Genomic DNA, 21,454 nt, shown 5'->3' with positions numbered 1-21,454 from the left:
GCACAAATTGCAACGAGATTCCATTACCCCTTTCCTAAATATCTGTGCAAATCCAACACACGAGTATTGCAACTATGTTTTACTTCAAAACCCTCATTATGGGCGGCGGCTCGTGGCGTTTGCCACTCTTGTTTCGTTTTGATTTCTTTTCGTTTCACTTGTTTTCTGCCTGAGTTTCGTTCTTCTTCGTGTGATGTCTTTTCTTTCCTTTTTATTTTTATGTTATATGTGTTTCCATTGTATTTGTCCATCCAACATGACAACCTATTTAATATGTAAAGTATGACATTCGTCTCACAATATCTGGACCCAATATGCGTATTGGAGAGTAGGGACTCTGGCATCCAGGCTCTCATCTAAGTATTGCGCCTAGGCGTCAGAAGAAGAAGAAGAAGAATTCCCATGTAATCATCTCTCTTGTTTTGATTGTGTGTGTCTTGAAACAGGTCTTAAATAAGTTCTTGAAAATTTAAATTTATAGCAGATTTTCGTGTTTTATCAGCTAGAAATGGAAAATATCTTGGAGGATTATATATCCTCTGAAGATTTAAGAGTAATGTTCAATTCTTGTACATTTATTTCTACTTGTTTTGGATTTTTTTTGCGGAATTAATCGTTTCCTCTTTCGCACGTCAATATTCTCTTATTATGATAAGTATTCTTTAGAACTTTAGTTTGATAGTTCCACACTTTACAATATTTTATACTATGCAATGAATGTACTATTCAGTAGGTGCATTTGGTATTTTGTAATGGTTTTACGCTGTTCTTTGCTGTTAGTGTTCACTATAATAATTTTGTCAGAAGTTTTTACTAACTATTCCTTGTCTTGATTCATCTAATATTCTGAAATAGTGTACTTTCACTATGCACATACTGGGGAGTTCTGGGGTTTAACTGTTTCTTAATTGCAGAAGTGATATTTCTTTATCATTGTCATTTTTAGAAATTTGAAGCGGTGTATCATGAGCATTTACAAAACGGCACTGTATCTCCACGGGAGCAGTTTGACTATGCTTGGTGTCTAATCAGAAGTAAATATGCGGCTGATATTCGAAGAGGTGTTGTGTTATTGGAAGGTAATGTTTACTTTACTTGATAATGGAAAGTGTATTTTTATAATTTATTTCATGTTATTCATTAGTACTTGCTGTACATTACACTACCCTGCACAATTTTCAGTACCTACTACTATGCGTGGTTTAACCGTTTTGATAGTCCCTGAAGGCAACTGTTTTTTTTTTTTTTAATTTAAACCAGAAGCTGAGTTATCCCCTTTCCAACACCCCCAGAGGAATTGATTTAGAAAGGGAACTTGGAGGACTTTATGACCACTACATATTTAATGTATCCTAAATATCATTAATCAACAAGAAAGATCTTTGACCAGCTGCCATTAAACCCTAGATTGTTCGGTTACGAGCGCAGCACCTTACCAATCAGGCCAGAATGGTTCACCTCCTCCCCCGCCCCGAAAGTTTCTCACCAAGTTTTCAAATTTACTAAATTTTTTTTGAGTAAGTGTTTTGAAACTTTTTTTAATGCTGTGATTTTTAATGTATATTTTATAAATGCATCAATAAATGTTCAAAGTAGGACCGTAACAGAATCACAAGTTACTAAAAAAGTTAAGCAGATATTGCAGTAATAATATCGTACGTTATTTGCTATAACTTATAATCCTTTTATGATTTCACTCTAAAATTTTCTGTTCATTAAAGTACAATAAAAGTCTTTTTTTTTTCCCCCAAAAAATTTGAAAGCAAACTTAACTATTTAAAAAATAAACATTTTTACTTTTTTTTTTGAAGGTTATTCAGGTTATCAAATTAACGTCCTTGATATTGTCTTTAAAATGAGCTATTATATAATTCAGTTGTTCTCATTAAACTTCTGTACATTTTAAGGCACTGCTGTCAAGAAAACAAAAGTTCTTTTAAATAAATTTCAAAAATTAATCTCATCTATAATAAATGATAAATTTTTGAAAACATAAAAACATACAAGTGAATTTAAAACCTCAAAGAGTAGGATTTTCAAAGTTTGAGATGGCCAGATTGAGTGCCTATTTGACATGGAATTACCCATTTGTATGAGCGTGAAAAAAAGGCATTTTGTCTGTTACTGACTCTTTTGTCTGATTAGTAATGATTCAGCAGGGTGGCGACAGATCAGGGAGATCAGGGAAAAGTCAGGGAACTTTATTAATGAGGGAAAAGTCAGGGAAATATCAGGGAATTTTGAAAAAATAACAAAAAATCAGGGAAAATTGATTTTTTGAAGAATTTTTTTTTTTTTTTTTTTTTCTTTACAAAGTTAAGTACTCTTAATTCCCTACACATTTTCCGCCAATTATCTGTTCAAAAAAAAGTAAAATTAATGATTTTACTTTTAATGATTTTGATTTTACTTTTACTTAAAGGTGCGATTATACTGCCGCATATTTGTGCATCTTTTTTCCTCAACGTCAAAGTATTGAATCTTACGTATTAACCACAGGATGAACTTCCTAAGATTGCTTTTGTGTCTGTTAGGTTGTTTATTTTACATAGCTTGAAATTTCCTTTTACGCTTTCAATGCTACGTAAAATAAACAACCATACAGGCAAAGAGGAAGCCTTCAATTATGCCTTAGCTCGTTTGCCTTTATTCCATTGTCTCGAAGTAATTAGTTTACTGTAATCACGATTTCAAAAAGAAATCTTTGGTTTTTGAATTAATACTGATAAAAGCTTGAAAGTTATTACTCATTCGCGTTTTTAATTTAATTGCTAAAATTGAACTTTCAATTAAAAAACCTTTGTTTTTGCCGTTATACTATTTGTTGTCACCGCAGATTATAAAGGTTTTCTTTTCTTCAGATTTTAGTGATTCTTTAACTTTATAACCAAGTTGTATTCTTCTTTTATATATTTTGAAATTAACTAATTGCTTTTTTTTTTCATTTTTTCCCCCTTGCATTTCAAAGTTGTTTGTTACAAAAGCAATCGAAGATTTTTTCTCGTTACATACTGAAATCATTTGAAATAGAGTTAACTTGTGTACTTAAGTAAATATCTTAATTTTTTTTATTGTTAAAATGCTGTATTCATTCTTTAAAAACCTATGTTCTTGATTAGAGAAAAGCTCCCTATGAATGTTTGTCAAATGGTTTCATCTGTTTTGCATAAATATGTCAATTAGTTATATAAGAATAACTGCATTACTTCTATTCTTTCACTATGACTTGTTATTCTTGCAACAATTACTATACTGTTTGAAAACTTAGGTCAAAATAATTTCAATTACTTTTTAGTTCTATCATAAATACATATGTTTTTAAAAGTAATTTTAATAGTTTCTTAAAATTCTTATACTAATTGGTTTCTGGATGTAAAGTTTTTTTTTTTAATTTTCTATAATCTTTCCATTGTATAAAAATTTAATATACTGTTTTGTAGGTTATTCCCCCCCCCCCCAAAAAAAATAGTCTTGTTTTTTTTAACCATTTTATTAAAAAAAGTATCTTTTTAAAACATATCTTTAATTCAACAACTTTACATAACTTAGAACGTTTAAAATACTGCATTTTATACAAACATACAATGGATTTCAAGTAAAGCAAAGAAAGAAAACCATTATCATTGGTAACGTAAATCAGGGAAATTTGGTGAACTTAATCAGGGAAAAGTCAGGGAACTTTTTTTCACAGTTCCTGACGCCACCCTGTTCAGACTGTAAACATTGATAATGGCCTGTGAATTCAAAAAAGTTAGTGATCACTTTTCCACTGTTGGTGGCCACCTCGAATCATGTTTCAATACTAATTTCTACATCTCACATCACATCATTTTGCAATGTAGTATTGCATTATGTACATGCAGTGGCCTAGCAACAGCAACATTAAGAGCAGTCAAATTTTGCGAGGCCTCTCTCTTCCCCCATTTGAGATAAATTCCAGATGAAGTTGTTCTTATATTCTGTGCAGGGCCGGCTCTAGCAGTTTCGCCCCAGACTAAAATGCAAAATGCCGATTCCTTCCCACATTTAAAGTATTCAAAAATATATTGTCCATTAAATACCAGCCAATAAATCTTGTTAATTAAAAAAAAATTTACAAAATAAAGCCATGTATTTATTAAGGCTGTAATTCAAAGTGTACAAAGGGGGGGGGGGTGCGACATCAAAACAGATACCACAATAACATTCTTAGAAATAACCTCAATAAAGAAGTTATCATTTTAAAAAATATTAATAATAAATCAGGATGAACTTTTTATTTTTAGGTCACATACGCTTCAGTGGCGCAATCAGGAAATATCTAAGGAGGGCGCACTTAAAATTTTCCGTAGCTGATACACGAAGGTCTGGCGGTCCTTTCCCAGAGAAATTTTTGAAATTCTAGTCTGAAGAACTCAGTTTCAGACGGTCTATGGTGACGTTATGGGAAGGACAATTTTGGGTGGCCGTCTGAGGACATTTTTAGAAACGGAACTCTTAAAATGTGATTATAGGCGATATTTGTTGATGTCAGACTAAGCAATGGGACTTAGAGGCTGTCTCTGATTGACTTTTTACAAAAATAGAGGGAAATCGACCAAACTTTCCCCCAATTTTTAAAAATTGGATTTCCAAAACGAAGTTACCGACAGACTTTGATTGATATTACTGGAAGCGGATCTCTAGGGTTTCTCCCGAAAAAAACTTTCGAAATAGAAGTCCTAAAAAACGAAGTTTTTAAGCAATATTTTGTGTTACTAGGCGGCCGCTTACCATTAGACCCGCCACTGCTTGCTATAATGTTAGAAATACAGTAGGGACAATTTACAATGAAATGAAACATAATTATGTTTTACTAGCTTATTACCCGGCGTTGCCCGGGTGCTTTTCAATGCAACATATCTTTTGGATAATCAAATGAATGAATTCTATCTGAATGAACATAAAAAATTACATTCACACAGGTTTCTAGGTTCAAATCTTCAAAATACTTTAAATACCACAGAAAATTAAGCATTTGCCGAAAAAGTAACATCAACTTAAAGCAAAAAAGTATGAGGAATATTGTTTGGGCTCTGTAGTGTCCACTGGTACATAGTCTGAGGTTAAATCAGACGGGCAGTACATAAATTATCTTAATGCAAAGACAAATGATTGTCTTTCGCACATCTTGTGGGAAAATCTTTTACGTGATGCTTCGAAAGAAAAGCGTTGTGCTGTCTTTGTAGGCTTTGTTTCCCCCAATACGTCAAAAAATACAACAGTTCTTTTCACATACATTTTATTCGGAAATAAATCATTAAATGTTTCCTTAGAAAGAGTCGTGAACTTGAAAAAAAAAAGTCAATCCCTATTATCAGGCACGAATATGTACAAAATAGTCTTCTTGGACACAGTTACAATATTTTCAGATTAATTTAAAATCATCCTCAATGTCCAAAATTAAGAATTCAGTCTGTGTTGTTAAAAGACGATAACACTCCCTTTTGCGGATTTTTTGGCGATGTTTTTCGAATGAAGCGACCAAGTGATAGGTTATTTGTATGTTTTCAGGCAAGCACATTTCGCAGAAAAAGTTTGTTTACTATAAAAAAACTTTACAAAATGTGTATGCTCGCTCTTTCCATGGTGATTTAGTGCCATGCATTAGAGTAAAATTGGATAAGTGTAACTTGCCTAAAAAGACGCACGTCAGCTACGTTTGATTTTCTTATATTGACGTCAAATTTCTATTTTCGTAGGTAAAAATGATAGTTAGATAGTAATATTAATGTCTTGTAACGATTTCAAATTTGTCAAGATTTAAGTTCTTGTTCAAATTTTTAAAACCTAATACTTGCCGTAAATGTTATACATGATATCTCACACTGATGCCGGTAGAGAGAGCACGTGTTTAAGTTTTGTTGCTTTAGACAGAGTATTTCTTAGAGAACATCAAAGTTTTAATTTATTGAGAGACAGTGGTCGTGAGAGGTGGGAATGGGTCCAATGACTACATTACAGTTATTATTTTAAATATTTAAAACAATAAAAATAGAAGTAAGTGGACGTGAACTTATTGAACGAACTATTTAAAAACCGTTAATTAAACTGCGTTATAGAGAAAGAAGTAGGCGTACGCTTTTTGGTCAATATCCGTGTTAGATTTTTTTAAAAATATTATTTGCAGTCCAAGAAATGAAAAAGAAACGTCTTGTTTGTTCTTACAACTGCCTAATAGACAAATCTTTTGTTTATATTTTACAGAATCTTGTTGCATATTTTGTTCCCCTTATCCACAGCTTAAAAGTAAACGAAATGTATTTTCCGTTTTGAAATGTAGTCTAAAAATTTAAAACTTAAATGATTCAAATTTTTCTGATCCATAAATTTAACTCAAAACTTTCTCCTAAATATTGTTCTTAGTCCCCCTCCCAGCAGTAAAAAAAATTACATTTGTGAGTGAAGCCAACCGAGCAAGTAACATAAAATAATTACATCTCAAATGCATCTACAGCACTTAATCGACTGCTCTTATGACTTGTTGTTCATGATAGAAAACAAAGTCTCACTGAAGATTACAATCTCTTGAAGTTTAAAAAAGGTTCCATTGTGGTTACACGTGAGGATGCAAAGAGTTTCACCTTATCCCTATACTGTTAAAGAGAATTTAAGCTATTACAGTGATAATTTTCCATTCATATCTCACAGCACTTCTTCAAAGACGGTTGAAATGCTTAGAGGTAGCTACAAACTTCCAATATTTTTCGATTGTTTACAATAGCAGTTATCGAACTGAGCTTTGTTATTGCGAATGTAGCTTTGTTCAGTTTATTTAACGATGAAGAAAAAACTTCATATTGTGGAGCAATATTTCATCATGCCTTTTTCAATAGTAATCTCTGTCAAAAGTTGCATCATACCAGCTAACAGATTTAAAAATTATTGCTAGTCGGCGAAGATGCTTCATCAGGTGTATTATTACTCGAGCGTTAAGGTAATATAAAATTTCAAATGAAGAAATTTGTTTACATAAAAAAACGTAGCATTTTTTTGCAGTTTAATACAGTTTAAATTTAAATTAATAATTATTTGCATTTTTTCCAAACTTAAAACTCCAATCCTCCCAAACTGTATGAATTCCGCCGAATTATATTTCCGCGTGGTTTTGCGGATAAAAAAGGTGCACAACCTTTAGTTTTAGCACATATTGGCAATTCTAGTATGGTAGTTTATGTGCATGTAAGAAACGTTATGACCATCCCCCCTCCCCCTTGAAAAACTAATTCCAGATCTATTACGCACAAATATGATTATTTTGCAATTTATTTGAGAAATTAGTATTTTTTACCCCTGTTCTTTGTTAGCCTGCAGCGATTAAACTTAGTTGAACCGCATTATGTGAAGATCCGACGTAAATCATAGAATAGTATAAAGAACATATGCATATTGATTTTAAGGACCATCCAACATTAAATTGTTGAAGCTTGTACATAGATAATGAATGAATTATTGATACCGAACTAATTTTGGTATTTTCTGGGCTGTTCATGTGGGAAATACTGATCCATAATTTCACTCTACCATTGCTGCTATGGAAATACCAAAGCAAGTAGAACCGTCGGAGACCGCAATGCATTCCTGCTTTGCAGGATGCTATTAAAAAAACAATAACCAGCAGCATTTCTTTTCCGTTCAGCTTTCTTGCCAAACATGCTTTGCGCTTGTCGCTGATCGACTTTACGGCCACTGTTAACCGTTTAACCGCCGAACTATTGACGGATGATCAAATTTGAGTAATTTTTTGAAATTATATCTATTTATGTCTAGTAAATACAGAAATAAAATAAAATTTCCAGAAAAAAAATTTTTACTATGTTTTTCAGTGTGTTCCATTTTTGGAACATTGGCGCTTTGCATGAAGTTTTTTTTTTCAGAGAATTTTTTTAAACTAAGAGGTTTTGAATGCGGTTTTTATCTTAGCATACTTTATAAATTAATATTTTAAACTAATAAATTAATATTTTAAAAATAATATTTTAAATTGCATTTATGCACATATCAGAATTCAGGAAATCCAATACAGAAATATCTAATGCCCATGATATGAAAGGAAGAATTGCATTCCTTCATTGTATCTCTTGATAAGATGAGGTTGTGGCACATCTATCTTGCATTTCTGCGCATTTGAGTAACATTTTACAGATGCAAGTGGCTCATGTGTATAAAAATTAGATGCTAATGTAACCACTGCATTATCATTCCAGCTGCACAGGTACACTGATCCATCAGATCAATAATCAAAATTTCCTCGATCTTCTTTAGAAAAAGCTTTTTTAGATTTCAGTGGACAATGGCCAGTTCGGTTTACACGAATTGTTCCTGTTGCTCGTACACCTTTTTTGATAGCTGAGAAATTAAGTCATATGATGTAAAAAAGTTATCAAAGTATACTTCATGCTTAGACGTGTCAGTCAAAACTGATAATAGATCATTTACAACTCTGGATCCTAATTGCACATCAGGGGATCCTTCTTTTTTGCCTGAATAAATCTCCATCGAATATGGGTATCCACTTGAAAAGCACAACATCCAAATTTTGAAGCCGAATCTTATTGGTTTTCATCTAATAAACATTTTACATGAATGCCGACCGTAGTAGGGAACCATAGATTCATCTATGCTCAATTTTTCATGAAATACACCAAATTGTTGAAGGTTTTTACACAATTCTTCGTAAATAGGGTATACTTTTCTTGGTTTGTCATTTTGTTTTAATTCATGGTTGTCCATCAAATGAAAGTTGTTTTTTATTTTTCGAAAACGATTTTGAGGCATAACTGTTGGTACAATTAGTAGGGCTCGACCGATGGCATTTTTTGGCCGATGGGCCGATGCCGATTGTTGGCCGATTGTTCAAAGGTGGCCGATGGCCGATTGTTTTCCTCCAAATGGCCGATTGCCGATGGCCGATGCTGTTGGCCGATGGCAAAAAAAAAAAAAAAAAATCTAACAGAAAAAAAAATGATAATATTATCAGGGATTTAAAGAATCATTGATTCATTTCACTTTACTTCCTTTCAACGAATAAGGAATTGTAATCCCCCCTCCCCCCCAAAAAAAATCAGATTTCGACCTAAATTTTTATTTTACGATCATCCAATTTAAACTTCACAAGTTTTTTCGGCGCACATGTATATGCATATGTACCTAAGAACAAATAGATGACCGAAATATCCATTTTGAACGTCTCCTTAGTAAATTATCGCAAATTCTCTTGTGATGTCTTCATGCGCGTCAACTTACGTCACTCAAAAACATTATGAAATAGTAAGTTTAAAACTCATACGTACGTAGTATGATCTAAAAGTTTGAGGGCAAGTTGTATAAAAATTTACCGTGAATAGTTCACATTACCGAAGTATGTACATCTATCTACAAAATAGTCACTTTGAACGACTATGCACTTCTGCCAACGTTCGTATAGCTTTTAGAAGGACTCCTAGAAGACATTTATCGCAACGTCCTGTAAGGCCTCTTGCGCTGCTGCTTTAACTTCATCGTGGGGAAGAAGGCGACTTTCATGTTGAGGATGCACGGTTTGATTGGTCAATACTCTGATAAGACAAACAAATAACATAACGTTTCGTCGGACTTAGCTCCGTGTGACTTTTACTTGTTCCCAGGCAAAAAAAAAAAAACCATTTGCATGGACGCCGCTTTCTTCCGTGAGGAGAAGATAAAGCTGCATCACAGAAGTTAGCGAAAAATGGCTTCCAGGAGTGTTTCCAAAAGTTATACGAACACTGGCAGAAGTACATAGTCCCTCAAGATGACCTTTTGAAGGTGGATGTGCTTCGGTAATGTGAACTATTCTGGGTAAGGTTTTATACAGCTTGTCCCCCGAACTTTTGGATCGTACTACGTACAATATGTATAGGGTGTAGTTATCCTTCTCCTTTTTTGACTGCTGTATGATGGAAGACAAAGAACAACAGCCAAAGAAAAAAAGGAAGAAAAACGAAGAGACTGTTTAATAAACAATAGATTTTTTTAATTGAACATATAATTAAGATTTCAGTAATATTGTAATAATGATATTACTGAAATCTGAATGTTATGTTAGATTTAGGTAAACTAAACATAAAGTCAAAACAAACAACGTAAGTAGAAGCACAAATTTGTAAATTACAGCAGACACGTGTTTCGGCGTTACAGGGAACGCCTTTTTCAATGCAAAAAATAATGAGCTTATGGATGAAAAGACATCCGACAAAAGTCAAGAGCAGATAAGCATGGAGCTTAAAAGATAAAAACAGCGGATTCTTTCATATTTTGAGGAACAGTTCTAACTTAGTTAACGATCTTAGTTCAGTTCCATATTTTTCTAACATTTGGCTCCCATATCTTTAATACTCCCCTTTTTTCCCACTCATTTTTATCTATCTTCCTTTGTTTATTTTTACCTTTTTGACACCCCCCCCCCCCTAATTTTCTTCTATTTATCTTTATTTTTCCTTTTTTCGAATATTTTTTGTTTCTGTTTATTTTATTTCTTGGTTTTCCATTCTGCTTTTCCTTTCTTGCAGTTCACGGTTACTGTCAATTTCTTTTCTTTTTGTTTAAGCTTCGGCTTAATCCTTGTCCAATTGAATTCTTTCTTTCTGGGTTCGTACCTAAGAGAAAGCTCCTGGCCCTTGCTTGCATTCCTATTGGTTCCTGATCGGTTTATAACTTTGTCATTGGTTGTTTGGCTAATCCGCTGTTTTTATCTTTTAAGCTGCATGCTTATCTGCTCTTGACTTTTGTCGGATGTCTTTTCATCCATAAGCTCATTATTTTTTGCATTGAAAAAGGCGTTCCCTGTAACGCCGAAACACGTGTCTGCTGTAATTTACAAATTTGTGCTTCTACTTACGTTGTTTGTTTTGACTTTACTATTCAGCACAAAGGTATTTATTTATCTTATTAAACTAAACATAGTTAAAAAATATTAAATTATGTTGTTTAATCATTCAAAAAAAAAAAAAAATTAAGAATAAAACTATGAAACCGTCAACAAATTACGCAATTAAAGTGTAAAGATTGCACGTAGACATTTTTTAGTCATCAAATTAAACAAAAAAAAGGTAACAGATAAAGTACAATATAAATCATAATAGGAATATTTTTATACTTATTTAAAATTTATGAGTAGAAAAGTTTGCATTTTTCATAAAATGTATAACAGTGACATAAATTTTGCGGAAAAAAGAAATAGCCATGAAAACAGCGAGATTCTTAAAACGCAGCTACAATAAACTCAATATTTACACCACCAAGTTAATAACTGAATACATATACTACTTTATCTGATGTTTGCACACGTAATATTGAACAATTTGATTGTTTAATCTTTTATGAAGCACTACACACAAATTCAAATTAAGTTTTTCAATTTAACAATACTTTTCTGAAATTTAAAAATTGCATAATAGAAAATCCTTGAAACTTTTCTATAACATATTATTAAACATATGATGAAAACGAAAATAACTTATTCATTGATTTTAAATAAATACATAAAAATCGTTACTTATAACAGGAAAAAAAATCAATCGCTATTAATGATGCAAAAAAGATGGCGCATTACAAAATATAGGTGAAACAAGTATGAGAAATACACAAAATGACATTTCTTGACCAAACTAAAGAATCGCTAAATATTTAAGAAATGCTTGAAACGACGACGGTGGGTTGGGGGGGGGGGGTCACCCTCTGATTTTGGAATAACTCACAACGTTAAACTTCGGCCCCAACTTCGGCTTAATTTTTTTAGTACAGAACCGCTACCACCAACGCCTCGGAAGAGTTTCTGAATCTACTTCAGCATTTCCGAAGAAAAATTCAAACTCTTTGTTTTCCGAATTATGTCACAATTCAAAACGTCTTTAATCAATTTCTAATTAATGCTCTAAACTCTTCCTAAACAATAGATAACACTTGAAAAAAAATCTTTAATTTTATGAATGGTGTTGGTTTTAAACAACTCAGAAGTACAACTTTAGTTTAATTTCAGAAATTGAGGGAGTGGGAGGAGGGGCACGCAAGTGTTCTCGGAAATACAAAAATTAGTCGTAAAAAATAGAGTTCAAAATAATCATAAACATTCAGCAGAAAAACCCTTTTAAAACTTGCACACGAGTTTGTTTTGACGTGCAGCGGCGGATTTAAAATATAGCATAAGTTGCAATTGCGCGAGAGGCCCCATAACCATAGAGGCACCGCAGGAGTTACAAATAAATGCTTATGGTAAATGTTTACAACTTCTGTGATAATGAAATAGGGCCCCAAAATGTATTTAGATGGGCCCCAAACTTGTAGCTACGCCGAAGCGATACAGAAAAGTCTGCATTACTGTGGTTCATATTACAAATATAGAAATATTAAAAATTATCGTCGGTTCAACGGGAATCTAACAAAATGAAACAAAACCGGTTTCGCCATCTCATATTTGTTTCCATGGTCTCCATTTCTGCAATACATCACAAAATGATCGTCAGTCTGAGACGCTATGTTAGTTTTGCATTGAAATAAGTAATTAATAGCCACAAAAAATCAGTTAATAGGCTTTTTAGAACACCCGATCGAAAACAAAAAGGAAAGTGCACAACTGTAGCGTGCGCACATCCAACATGCGAAAAAGTTTTGCGTTCCACAGCTTACTATTTTTGAATTATGACTTATGAGAGATACATACGTACATCCAGCCGCAAGAAACAGCGCAATAATTAACTTGTTTGGTACCTGAATGCAGTATTAAAATCTCTTTCAGGGGTGACTAAAATAGAAATTCATACTGAAATTTAAGTAAACAATTTTGCATGAAAACAGTAACTCCTTTTACTTTGTGTTAAAAAGTTAAACAAAGATCCTTTTTTTTTTCAAAAACATCGGCCAATTCCATCGGCTTTTCGATGTTTTTAAGGCCGATGGGCCGATGTTTCCTGCAAGTTAGCATCGGCCGCCGATGCCGATGGCTAAATTGTTGAACCATCGGCGCCGATGCATCGGTCGAGTCCTAACAATTAGCACAGATGTATCTTCTGCACTGCTCCAATACATATCTTCAGAATGTACAGAATGGTACCCACTCAATAGCAGCAAACCAAAAAATTGTAGGATTTCATCTCTGTCAACATTTATTCTTCCTCAGTGATATTTCCTGGTTCATCAGAGGGTAATTGGCATATATCTACATCTGGCAAATCCGAATCTGACAATGTCTCTAAATAAGCCACAGCTTGTTCTACAGTAAGAAATCTTGTAGACACTTTTTAACATTTATGAACAGTTGGTATACTTCAAACAGAATTTCGTTTCGCTCGAAAACAAAGCAAGCAAATTATTGAACTGCATTTAAAATATGAAGAATAAAATGCTCACTAATATTATTTTTTATTATCACGTAACAATGTAGCTTTCCGAGCAGGTGTGGATTCGTCGCCATATAGTCCGTCAAACCGAAGACTGTTATTATTTTCTTTGCTAACGAAACGTCATATCCTTTCAAAATATAAACTTACTTGGTTTTGCCAACATCTACATCAGAGTACATTCAAAATTAGAAGAAAAAAAAGAAACATATTACAAAAAATGAAATTTCCCCTTTGAAGTCGAACGATTTACTTCTTGGAAATTTGACTCCCTAAAACGCCAATGTTCCAAAATTGGAACATGCTATTTTGAGGGGGTACACCTTTTGAAAATATCATTGTATATTTCTATAAGCATTTTAAAATCATACATTGAAGTATTTTTCACAACTGTAATAAATATCATCACGTTTTCTGAAAAAGCCAATTTTTCGTAAATTTTATAAGAATAAGTTGCAAAAAGCTAAAAAAACACTCATCTATGAAAAATCGCAATAAATAATTTAAAACATTTAAACAATCAAGCAGGAAATCAAAAAATACTTTGAAATAAGACTAAACTGTGTTTAAAAAAACTTGTTTATTTTAACGTTATTTCTTGGGAAAATTTTCACTTAAATATGATGTTCCATTTTTGGAACATTGGCGGGTAAACGGTTAAGTATACCTTTTGTGTTGATTGCATTTAAATATCTCCTGGTGGTTATATGTTGCTGAACATTTTCATTTGCTTTGAACCAAGGTTCACGAACTTTACAATTACAGTTAATCTTTGAAGAGACTTCATTTAGGGCATTTTTTACAGGCTTTTCATTCAGACCAAACTCATAAAAATATGAAAATTCGTTACATCGAAAACAGCCTTTTTGTGATTAAAAATATAAATTTTAACCTCTTTGGATCTTTTTTTAAATTCCAAAAACCAGACTATATGAAGTCCTCAGCAATAATTTACCTCTGCGCCGAATTTGGAAGAAATCCGACTAAAACTGTGGATTTGTATAAGGACACACACACAAACATACATCCATTTTTATATACTATATAGATGCATGTAAGGAAAGCCTTGACCACATCCCTCCCCTTTGAAAGATAAATTCCGAATGCGCTATTATGCATTACTATGATTATTTTGCAATTTATTTGCTTTATTGGTACCCCTGTTCTTTGACCGCCTGGAGCGACTTCTAATAAACCGAATTAAGTTATCGGTTATAGTTGAACCGAATTACTTAAAGATTTGACGTAAATCGAGGAATAGTATAAAGAAAATTTATATGTTGCAAATTGGTTTCATAAAGATTATAGAACATTAAATTAAATTTCTGTTGCAAGGATGGAATAGATGTGGTTTTAATAGAAGTGGTCTAATGCTGAAACATTCGAAGATTGTACGTCAATATTGAATGCAATATTACTACCTTACTCATGTTCGTAGCATTCAAATCAAGTAGCACCAATGGACCCCTGGGGCTTCGTAGGTCGCAGTTTAAGAAACGATGTACAACATCATTTCTTATATCTACGGCTTTCTCGCCAAACATGCTTTAACTCTCTCGCTAAATAGCATTGACGGCAATCGTTCAGGATACATTTTATGTTGATTGCATTTAAAATAGCTCCTGGTGGTTAGATGTTGATAACCGTTTTCATTTGCTTTGAACCAAGGTTCACAAATTTAACGATTAAAGTTAATCTTTGAAAAAACTTCATCCAGGGCAATTTTTTCACTGGCTTTTCATTTAGACTAAATTTATAACTATACAAAAATTCGTTCGTGCAGAAAAGAGTAATTTTATGACTCAAAATATGAAATTAGACCTCTTTGGGTCGTTTTAAAATTCCAAAAACCCGCCTATATGAATTCCTGAGCAACAATTTTCCTTTGTGCCAAATTTGGAAGAAATCCAACGAAAACTGGATTTGTATAAGGAACATACACACATACCCACAAACATACATCCATTTTTATATATATATATAGATATGGATACAATGAGGGATCAGCCAAACATGTTTGAGCAAACAGCTCTAAATCTTCTGCACAATCTAGTTTAGTTTTTTCGGTACAGATGTGATATACCTCCCCCCCCCCCCATTTGGTGACATCCGATTTTTACACAAAATTGAAATACTTTTCTCGCCAATGAGGCAATAACTTTTTAAGCATGGCATCCCTGGCTAAACTAACCTGTGTTTAGCAAACCTAGAGAATCTGTTCAAACTTGTTTAATTGTTAGCAGTCCACATTTTAGATTCTTGTTTTTTCTTGCAGTATACCTTATAGGAAAGCTTATTTTGTGTTGGTTCAGATTCAGTAGTTGTGTTTTGATGAATAAATATTAGAAAATGCCAGTTTGTTTAAACTTGACCGTTAATTAAGAGTAAAATTCAACTTGGGGTGTGTCTCGATAAGGCGTATTATTTCATATGTTGTGTTTCAGACTGAGTGTGAGGATTTATACAACAAAAACATAGGTTTTTATTTTGGAATTAAAAAAAAAAAAAAAACAAAAAAAAAACTCTCACTTCCAAAATTCTTTGTTTTTACAAAATCTTGAGGGTTTCTTGTAATTTTCAACTTTATATTTACTGCATGTAAATTTATTTTACAAAAAAAGTACAGTTATTTCATTCTAAAAGTCAATTCTTATCAATGCCAAGAACTATTCAAGCGTATTCTGTAAACATGCCTCCTTTAGGTACTGAATTTCTGAAAAAAAGTTGACTCTACGATTTTATAAAAATATGAAGGTGTTATTTTATGTAAAACTAGCCGCCTTCGGCGACCAGCTGGTCCACCTTTTTACACCATTCGCCTTTTTGCGCCAGGGTTGCCGCCTTCAGCGGCTGCTTAGACAATTTAGCGACGGTATTAATCAATGTTTTTCTTTATGTTTCAATATTATCATTCGCCTTTTTACGCCAATGTTGTACGCCTTCGGCAGCTACTTAAATAAATTTCGTGACGCTATCAATCAATCTATATCTATCTATATCATTAGTAGTTTGAATAAAATATTTTCTAGACCTATCTCCAGTTCCGTCGTTTGGAATACTTTTAAAGGAGGGGAGGGGAGACACAAACGGCGTACTCTTCATGCAAATTTTGTCGAAAAATAACAAAAAGCACACTCACTTTTATGTGAAAGCGCTGTTTTTTTCAAAGTCATGGTGTGGGGGGGGGGGGGCTTTGACATCCCGTTGAAGTTTTTTAAATGACGGGCATGTCTCTTTCTTGCTGTCCATCTACTATATCAACCTCTATATTTGTCTATCTATACGATCTATGCATATCTACCTCTGACAGTAACAATCTTTTTTTATTTATATAAGTATTAATTCGAAGAAAAAAAATAAAACTTTTTTGTCCACTCAATCTCTATCTCTGTATCTACCTAACCTAACCGCCAATCCGTAACAAAAACACAGATCATGCAAAAAATCGCGGGCTTTATTTATTTAATCAAAATAGCCCGCAAAAAAAAAAGGCTCTATGTTCCCCGTAGTGCGACAAAAAGTAACGCTTGCAAAAAAAAAAAAAAGGTGAAGAGAATGCAAACGATTTCAGTTGGATCACGTGATGAGGTAAGTTCAGAACTCAGCCGGCAAGCAAACAGCTCGCGTTGCGTTCAGCATTAAAAAAATTGTAAAAAAAAAACTATTGCGTATTTTTAAAAACTTTTTTCTTCTGAAGGGGGCAGAATGTTTTTATTATTACCAACTAAAATTTTAGAATTGAGGGTTCAATACTTTTCGCAGGATGGGTTTCGAAAAAAAACTAATCCCAGAAAAAAATGCAAATTAAAGGTTTTTTCAAAAATCTATAAAAAATTCAAAAATTGCTCTATCTTCAAAATTTTTTCATTTATCATACTTAAAATTAAATTTCCTACACTATAGTACAAAAAATATTCGTCTGACGTGGTTGGTTCGGGGTCTGTGAGGTTAAAAGTGCTAAAAATCACATAAAACATTAAATAACTTTTTTTCTAATTAAAATATCAAAAATCGAAGCCCGAGGTGCACATCTTCAACAAAAACTGCACCTGTATACCAAATTTCATCTTTCTAGGCCTTACCGTTTTCCCGGGATGCGCGCCACACACACACACACACAAACATCTTATTTTATTATATGTATAGATATAGTAGATATTTTTAGTAGGTATTTTGAAAGCATTTTTGGATGGCAAATTAATGTATGTATTTTTGTATTGTTTATGTTTGGGATGTTCTATCGAGACATTTTTACTTTTCATACATCCTAATTTGAATAACTAACCTTTTTTTTTTTTTGGCTGAAATAGTTACATTTTATGGATGTTTTCTGCTTTAGACATCGCATATTGAATCGCTTTGCTCTTTTTTAGTAGAGTATGAGAATTGTTTTTGTTCGACAAAATGCATGTTGGAAAATAGCTTTTATTTCTATTGGTACATATTTCTTTGGTGAGCTTTGATTGTAATTTGGTAATTTAAGCATTTTAAATACCTACTAGTAATTTTCCTTTGTGTACAAAAACTTTCTAGTTTCTGGTATTTTTGAAGCAAATATTCGTGATGTTTTTTGCTGTTGTTTTATGTTGTTTTTATATATATTGTCTTCTGAAGTGCTTTGATCATGTTTTTTTATCTGAATTTTTCCTGTTGGCGCTAAAAAAGCATCGTTAAGAACGATGTATGACATATGTTGTTATACATAGTTTTCTTGGCGACGCTTTCTTGGCTCGAACAAGAAAAAGTCGCCAAGAGTGGGGTTTATGACATTAGTTCCTTTTTTTTCTTCTCTTCCCACACAAAAATCTTTCTTTTCACATGACAATTTGATCGGCACCCCCGGAAGCCAGTTGGTGTCAATTTGACCCATTAGTTACCAGTTAGCTCTTGGGGCATTCCACAGTATTTTTGACATTATGTAGAGTCCGTAACGTGACCTTTTTTTGCCATAACTTTTTAATTTACTGTTTGATTTGCAAATTATTTTAATTTGAGCTGGTGTGTTGGTAGGAAAAGATCAAAATAAAATAATATGCTAATCAAACAGTAAATTAAAAAGTTATGGCAAAAAAGGTCATGTTAAGGACTCTACATAAATGTCAAAAATACCGTGGAATGCCCCTCTTATCTTTCACTCTTCAGAACTTTGAAAACTGCATTTTTAGAGAAGGCAGAAAAAGATTTATTGCCGACCAGTTTTCGGTTTCAAAATAGTTTCTGGAGGAGGGGAGAGGAGTTTCTTTCTCGTGGTTGCTTTTTGACCACAGCTGCAAGGTACAAAAGCAAAGATAGGCAATTGATGAAGCCGAGTTCGCCTTAAGCTCAGAAAAAAAGAAACAGATCATAGAAAAGTTCGAAGCAAGGCCCTTCGGTTTTTCTTTTTCTTTCTTTCTTCTTTTTTTTCGATGAGAAAAATGTGTTTTATCCATCTTTTTTAATTGATTCGGGACGGAAAAAATAAAAAATTTGCTTGGAACAAATTTTAATCTGAGAAAAATTTGGAACGAACTGGAGATGAAAGGCCCTAGGAAGCGCGAGGCCGTGGACTGTCGCTCCCTTCACCCATGCTTTGCTACGCCTCTGTGTACATGTTTATATATCTTAAACTTCTTCATTCAATCTTAATTGCAAATCTTTTCTAAAAAATTGAATTTGTATTTAAAATAGGATTTTAAAACAAGTATTCAAGATATAGACAACTAAAACTGAAAGCTTATGTCTGAAGTTAAATGAAGATAATTTTGTTCGCTTGATTTATTGTATATTTTGTTATATTTTTCTGGAATTGTCGGTCGCCAACTTTGGCGACTGCCTTAATATTTTTAAATGGCCAAAAAAAATTTTTTTGTAGTTACTATTAGTCTCCACCTTTCTGAATAGCTTAAGGCCAAACAAAAATCTGGTCAAAGCTCAAGGTGACCTCACCTGACCTTTATTTTAAAAAATACAGAACTATAGTTCAGTGTATGAAGTAGTGGCCTGAAATGTAGTGGGAATGAGGCCTGTAAAGTTTTAAATAAATCCCCCCCCCACCAAAATACTTAAACCAAGGGCGCCCATATAGGGGGACGAGTGGGGGATCGAGCCCCCCCTCCCTTTGAAATTAGAACTTCCATGCTTTTAGTACTTTTTCTTTGCAAAAATGTAAAAACATTTCTTCTCCAGCCATTAATGAATAAGTTATGAAAAATGTCAAATTTTAATGACTCTAATCTGTCCTGAAATCAGTTTCCACAGGGATACTATCCAGATAAACCACGGGGAAAATATTTGAGCCCCCCCCCCCTTGCAACTTTGCATATGGGCGCCCATGACTTAAACGTTGTATACCTATATATGTGTCAATATAAATGTATAACAAAAATTATTTTCACCGAAAAATTTCTTGCTGTGACGCTGGCATGAAGTGGACCTAGATAGTTCAAAATGTGCCAGAAAAAGTAACATAAGAAATAATGAACATAAAACGCTTTTTTGCAAAAATTAAAACGGTTTTTGAAGTGTACTTTTTTAACGACAGATCTAAAAAGACTTTGTTTTTGTCGGTTTCCTCCATTTAATTCTTTAGTTGAATGCTTTTGCTACAGCTACACTATGCCTGTTAAAGTACATTCTTGAGAAAAGTAGTCAGGGCAGAAAACAAAAGTTTTATTTTTTTAATCATAATTATTAGTATTTAAATCAATGATGTTTCCATCAATTTTTCTGAGGGTATGCTGTAATCCATTACAGTATACCCTCAGAATTCTGTATCAGATCATATACGTACTATATCATTATATGAAAATTTTTGAAGCTGAGGGATGCTGTATGTCTAAAAAATGTTTAAGAGTATATAGTGCATATGTAGTATACTCTATGAGAACACCACTGATTTAAATTATTTTATTTTCTCCACTGTCTCTCATGAAAACAAAATATACCTGGAGTTAAATCAGAAAGTAATTGATTAATACAATGCTGCTTTTGTACTTATTCTTTCAAAATTTGAAATCATAATCAGCAGAAAGTTAAACTTTATCTCACTCTCAAAACACTTTTATTATTGAATTAAGATTTTCATTGTTATGCCAGTATATACTTTTACTATTAAGTATAAATTAGACTGTTTACTTTTGATGGATATGAAAACTATCCCTTTCTAGATCTATTTCATAATGGTGATGCAGCTGCAAAACGAGATTACTTATACTACTTAGCAGTTGGACACACAAAGTTAAAAGTAAGTAAATCTAAGGACAAATTGGAAATGAACTTTTTATATGTGCTCAACACATAAAATTATTGCAATGGTGAATTGTTTTATTGAACTCATAAAAACATTACATCTTAACTCTGCTGCATTTTTTTTATTAATAACATAAAATTTTTAAATTAATGACTTTTTAAGTATAATGATTGTGTATGGATCATAATCTTACAAATGTACAAAAAAAAATGTTAATTATAATGGCAATTTGTATCAACTTGTGTATCAGTTTACCCTAGAATCAAAATATTCAGAAAAAAAGTAATAAAATGTGTTAGTTGTTATATATAATTAAAATCTTTTTTTTTCTTTCAAAAGTAACTGCTTCTTTGTATTGAGATGAATATAATTTATCTTATGATATATTTTATAAAAATTTAATTTCTAGGACTATAACCAGGCTTTGAAATTAATATCAAAATTCTTAAGCATTGAACCTACGAACAGACAAGCCCAAGAGCTGCAGAAATTTGTTAAAGAGAAAATGAAAAAAGGTATTCCATGATTAAGCTTGTTTTATTGAATCTGGAACTTTAAATTTTTCTAAATATATAATTTTCCTTGTAAGGGCAGTTCTCAAAAGGTGGGAGCAAACACAGATCACAACTTTGAAGCTTCAACACCAAATAACTTTCATTTTAATTGACTCAAAAATTTTTGAGTTAAATAATAATGCTGTACAGAGACAAGAATTGACATAAATTATGGAAAAAATGCTCTTCAAATACCCTTAAAAAAATATTTTCTTTGCTAAAAGGCACAATTTTGGACTTTCAAAACGTTAACTGAGCAAATGTACCATCAAAAAAAAAAAAAAAAAAAATATTTTTAA

At 32.6% G+C, this 21,454-nt stretch overlaps 1 protein-coding gene across 1 annotated transcript; it reads left to right on the top strand.

Moving 5' to 3' along the window:
• Positions 1-401: 401 nt before the first annotated feature.
• On the top strand, positions 402-21,116 carry LOC129227708 (mitochondrial fission 1 protein-like; the record flags this gene model as incomplete). The annotated part of the gene is given in 4 exon segments (XM_054862310.1): positions 402-553; positions 947-1,079; positions 20,519-20,595; positions 21,011-21,116. Coding segments are annotated over 4 exon segments (361 nt in total), but the record flags the coding sequence as incomplete, so codon positions are not given.
• Between the last annotated feature and the right edge of the window lie 338 nt (positions 21,117-21,454).

Source organism: Uloborus diversus, chromosome 8 (assembly GCF_026930045.1).
Source record: "Uloborus diversus isolate 005 chromosome 8, Udiv.v.3.1, whole genome shotgun sequence".
NCBI classification, from domain to species: domain Eukaryota; kingdom Metazoa; phylum Arthropoda; class Arachnida; order Araneae; family Uloboridae; genus Uloborus; species Uloborus diversus.
This window is presented reverse-complemented; position numbering and strand designations above follow the sequence as displayed.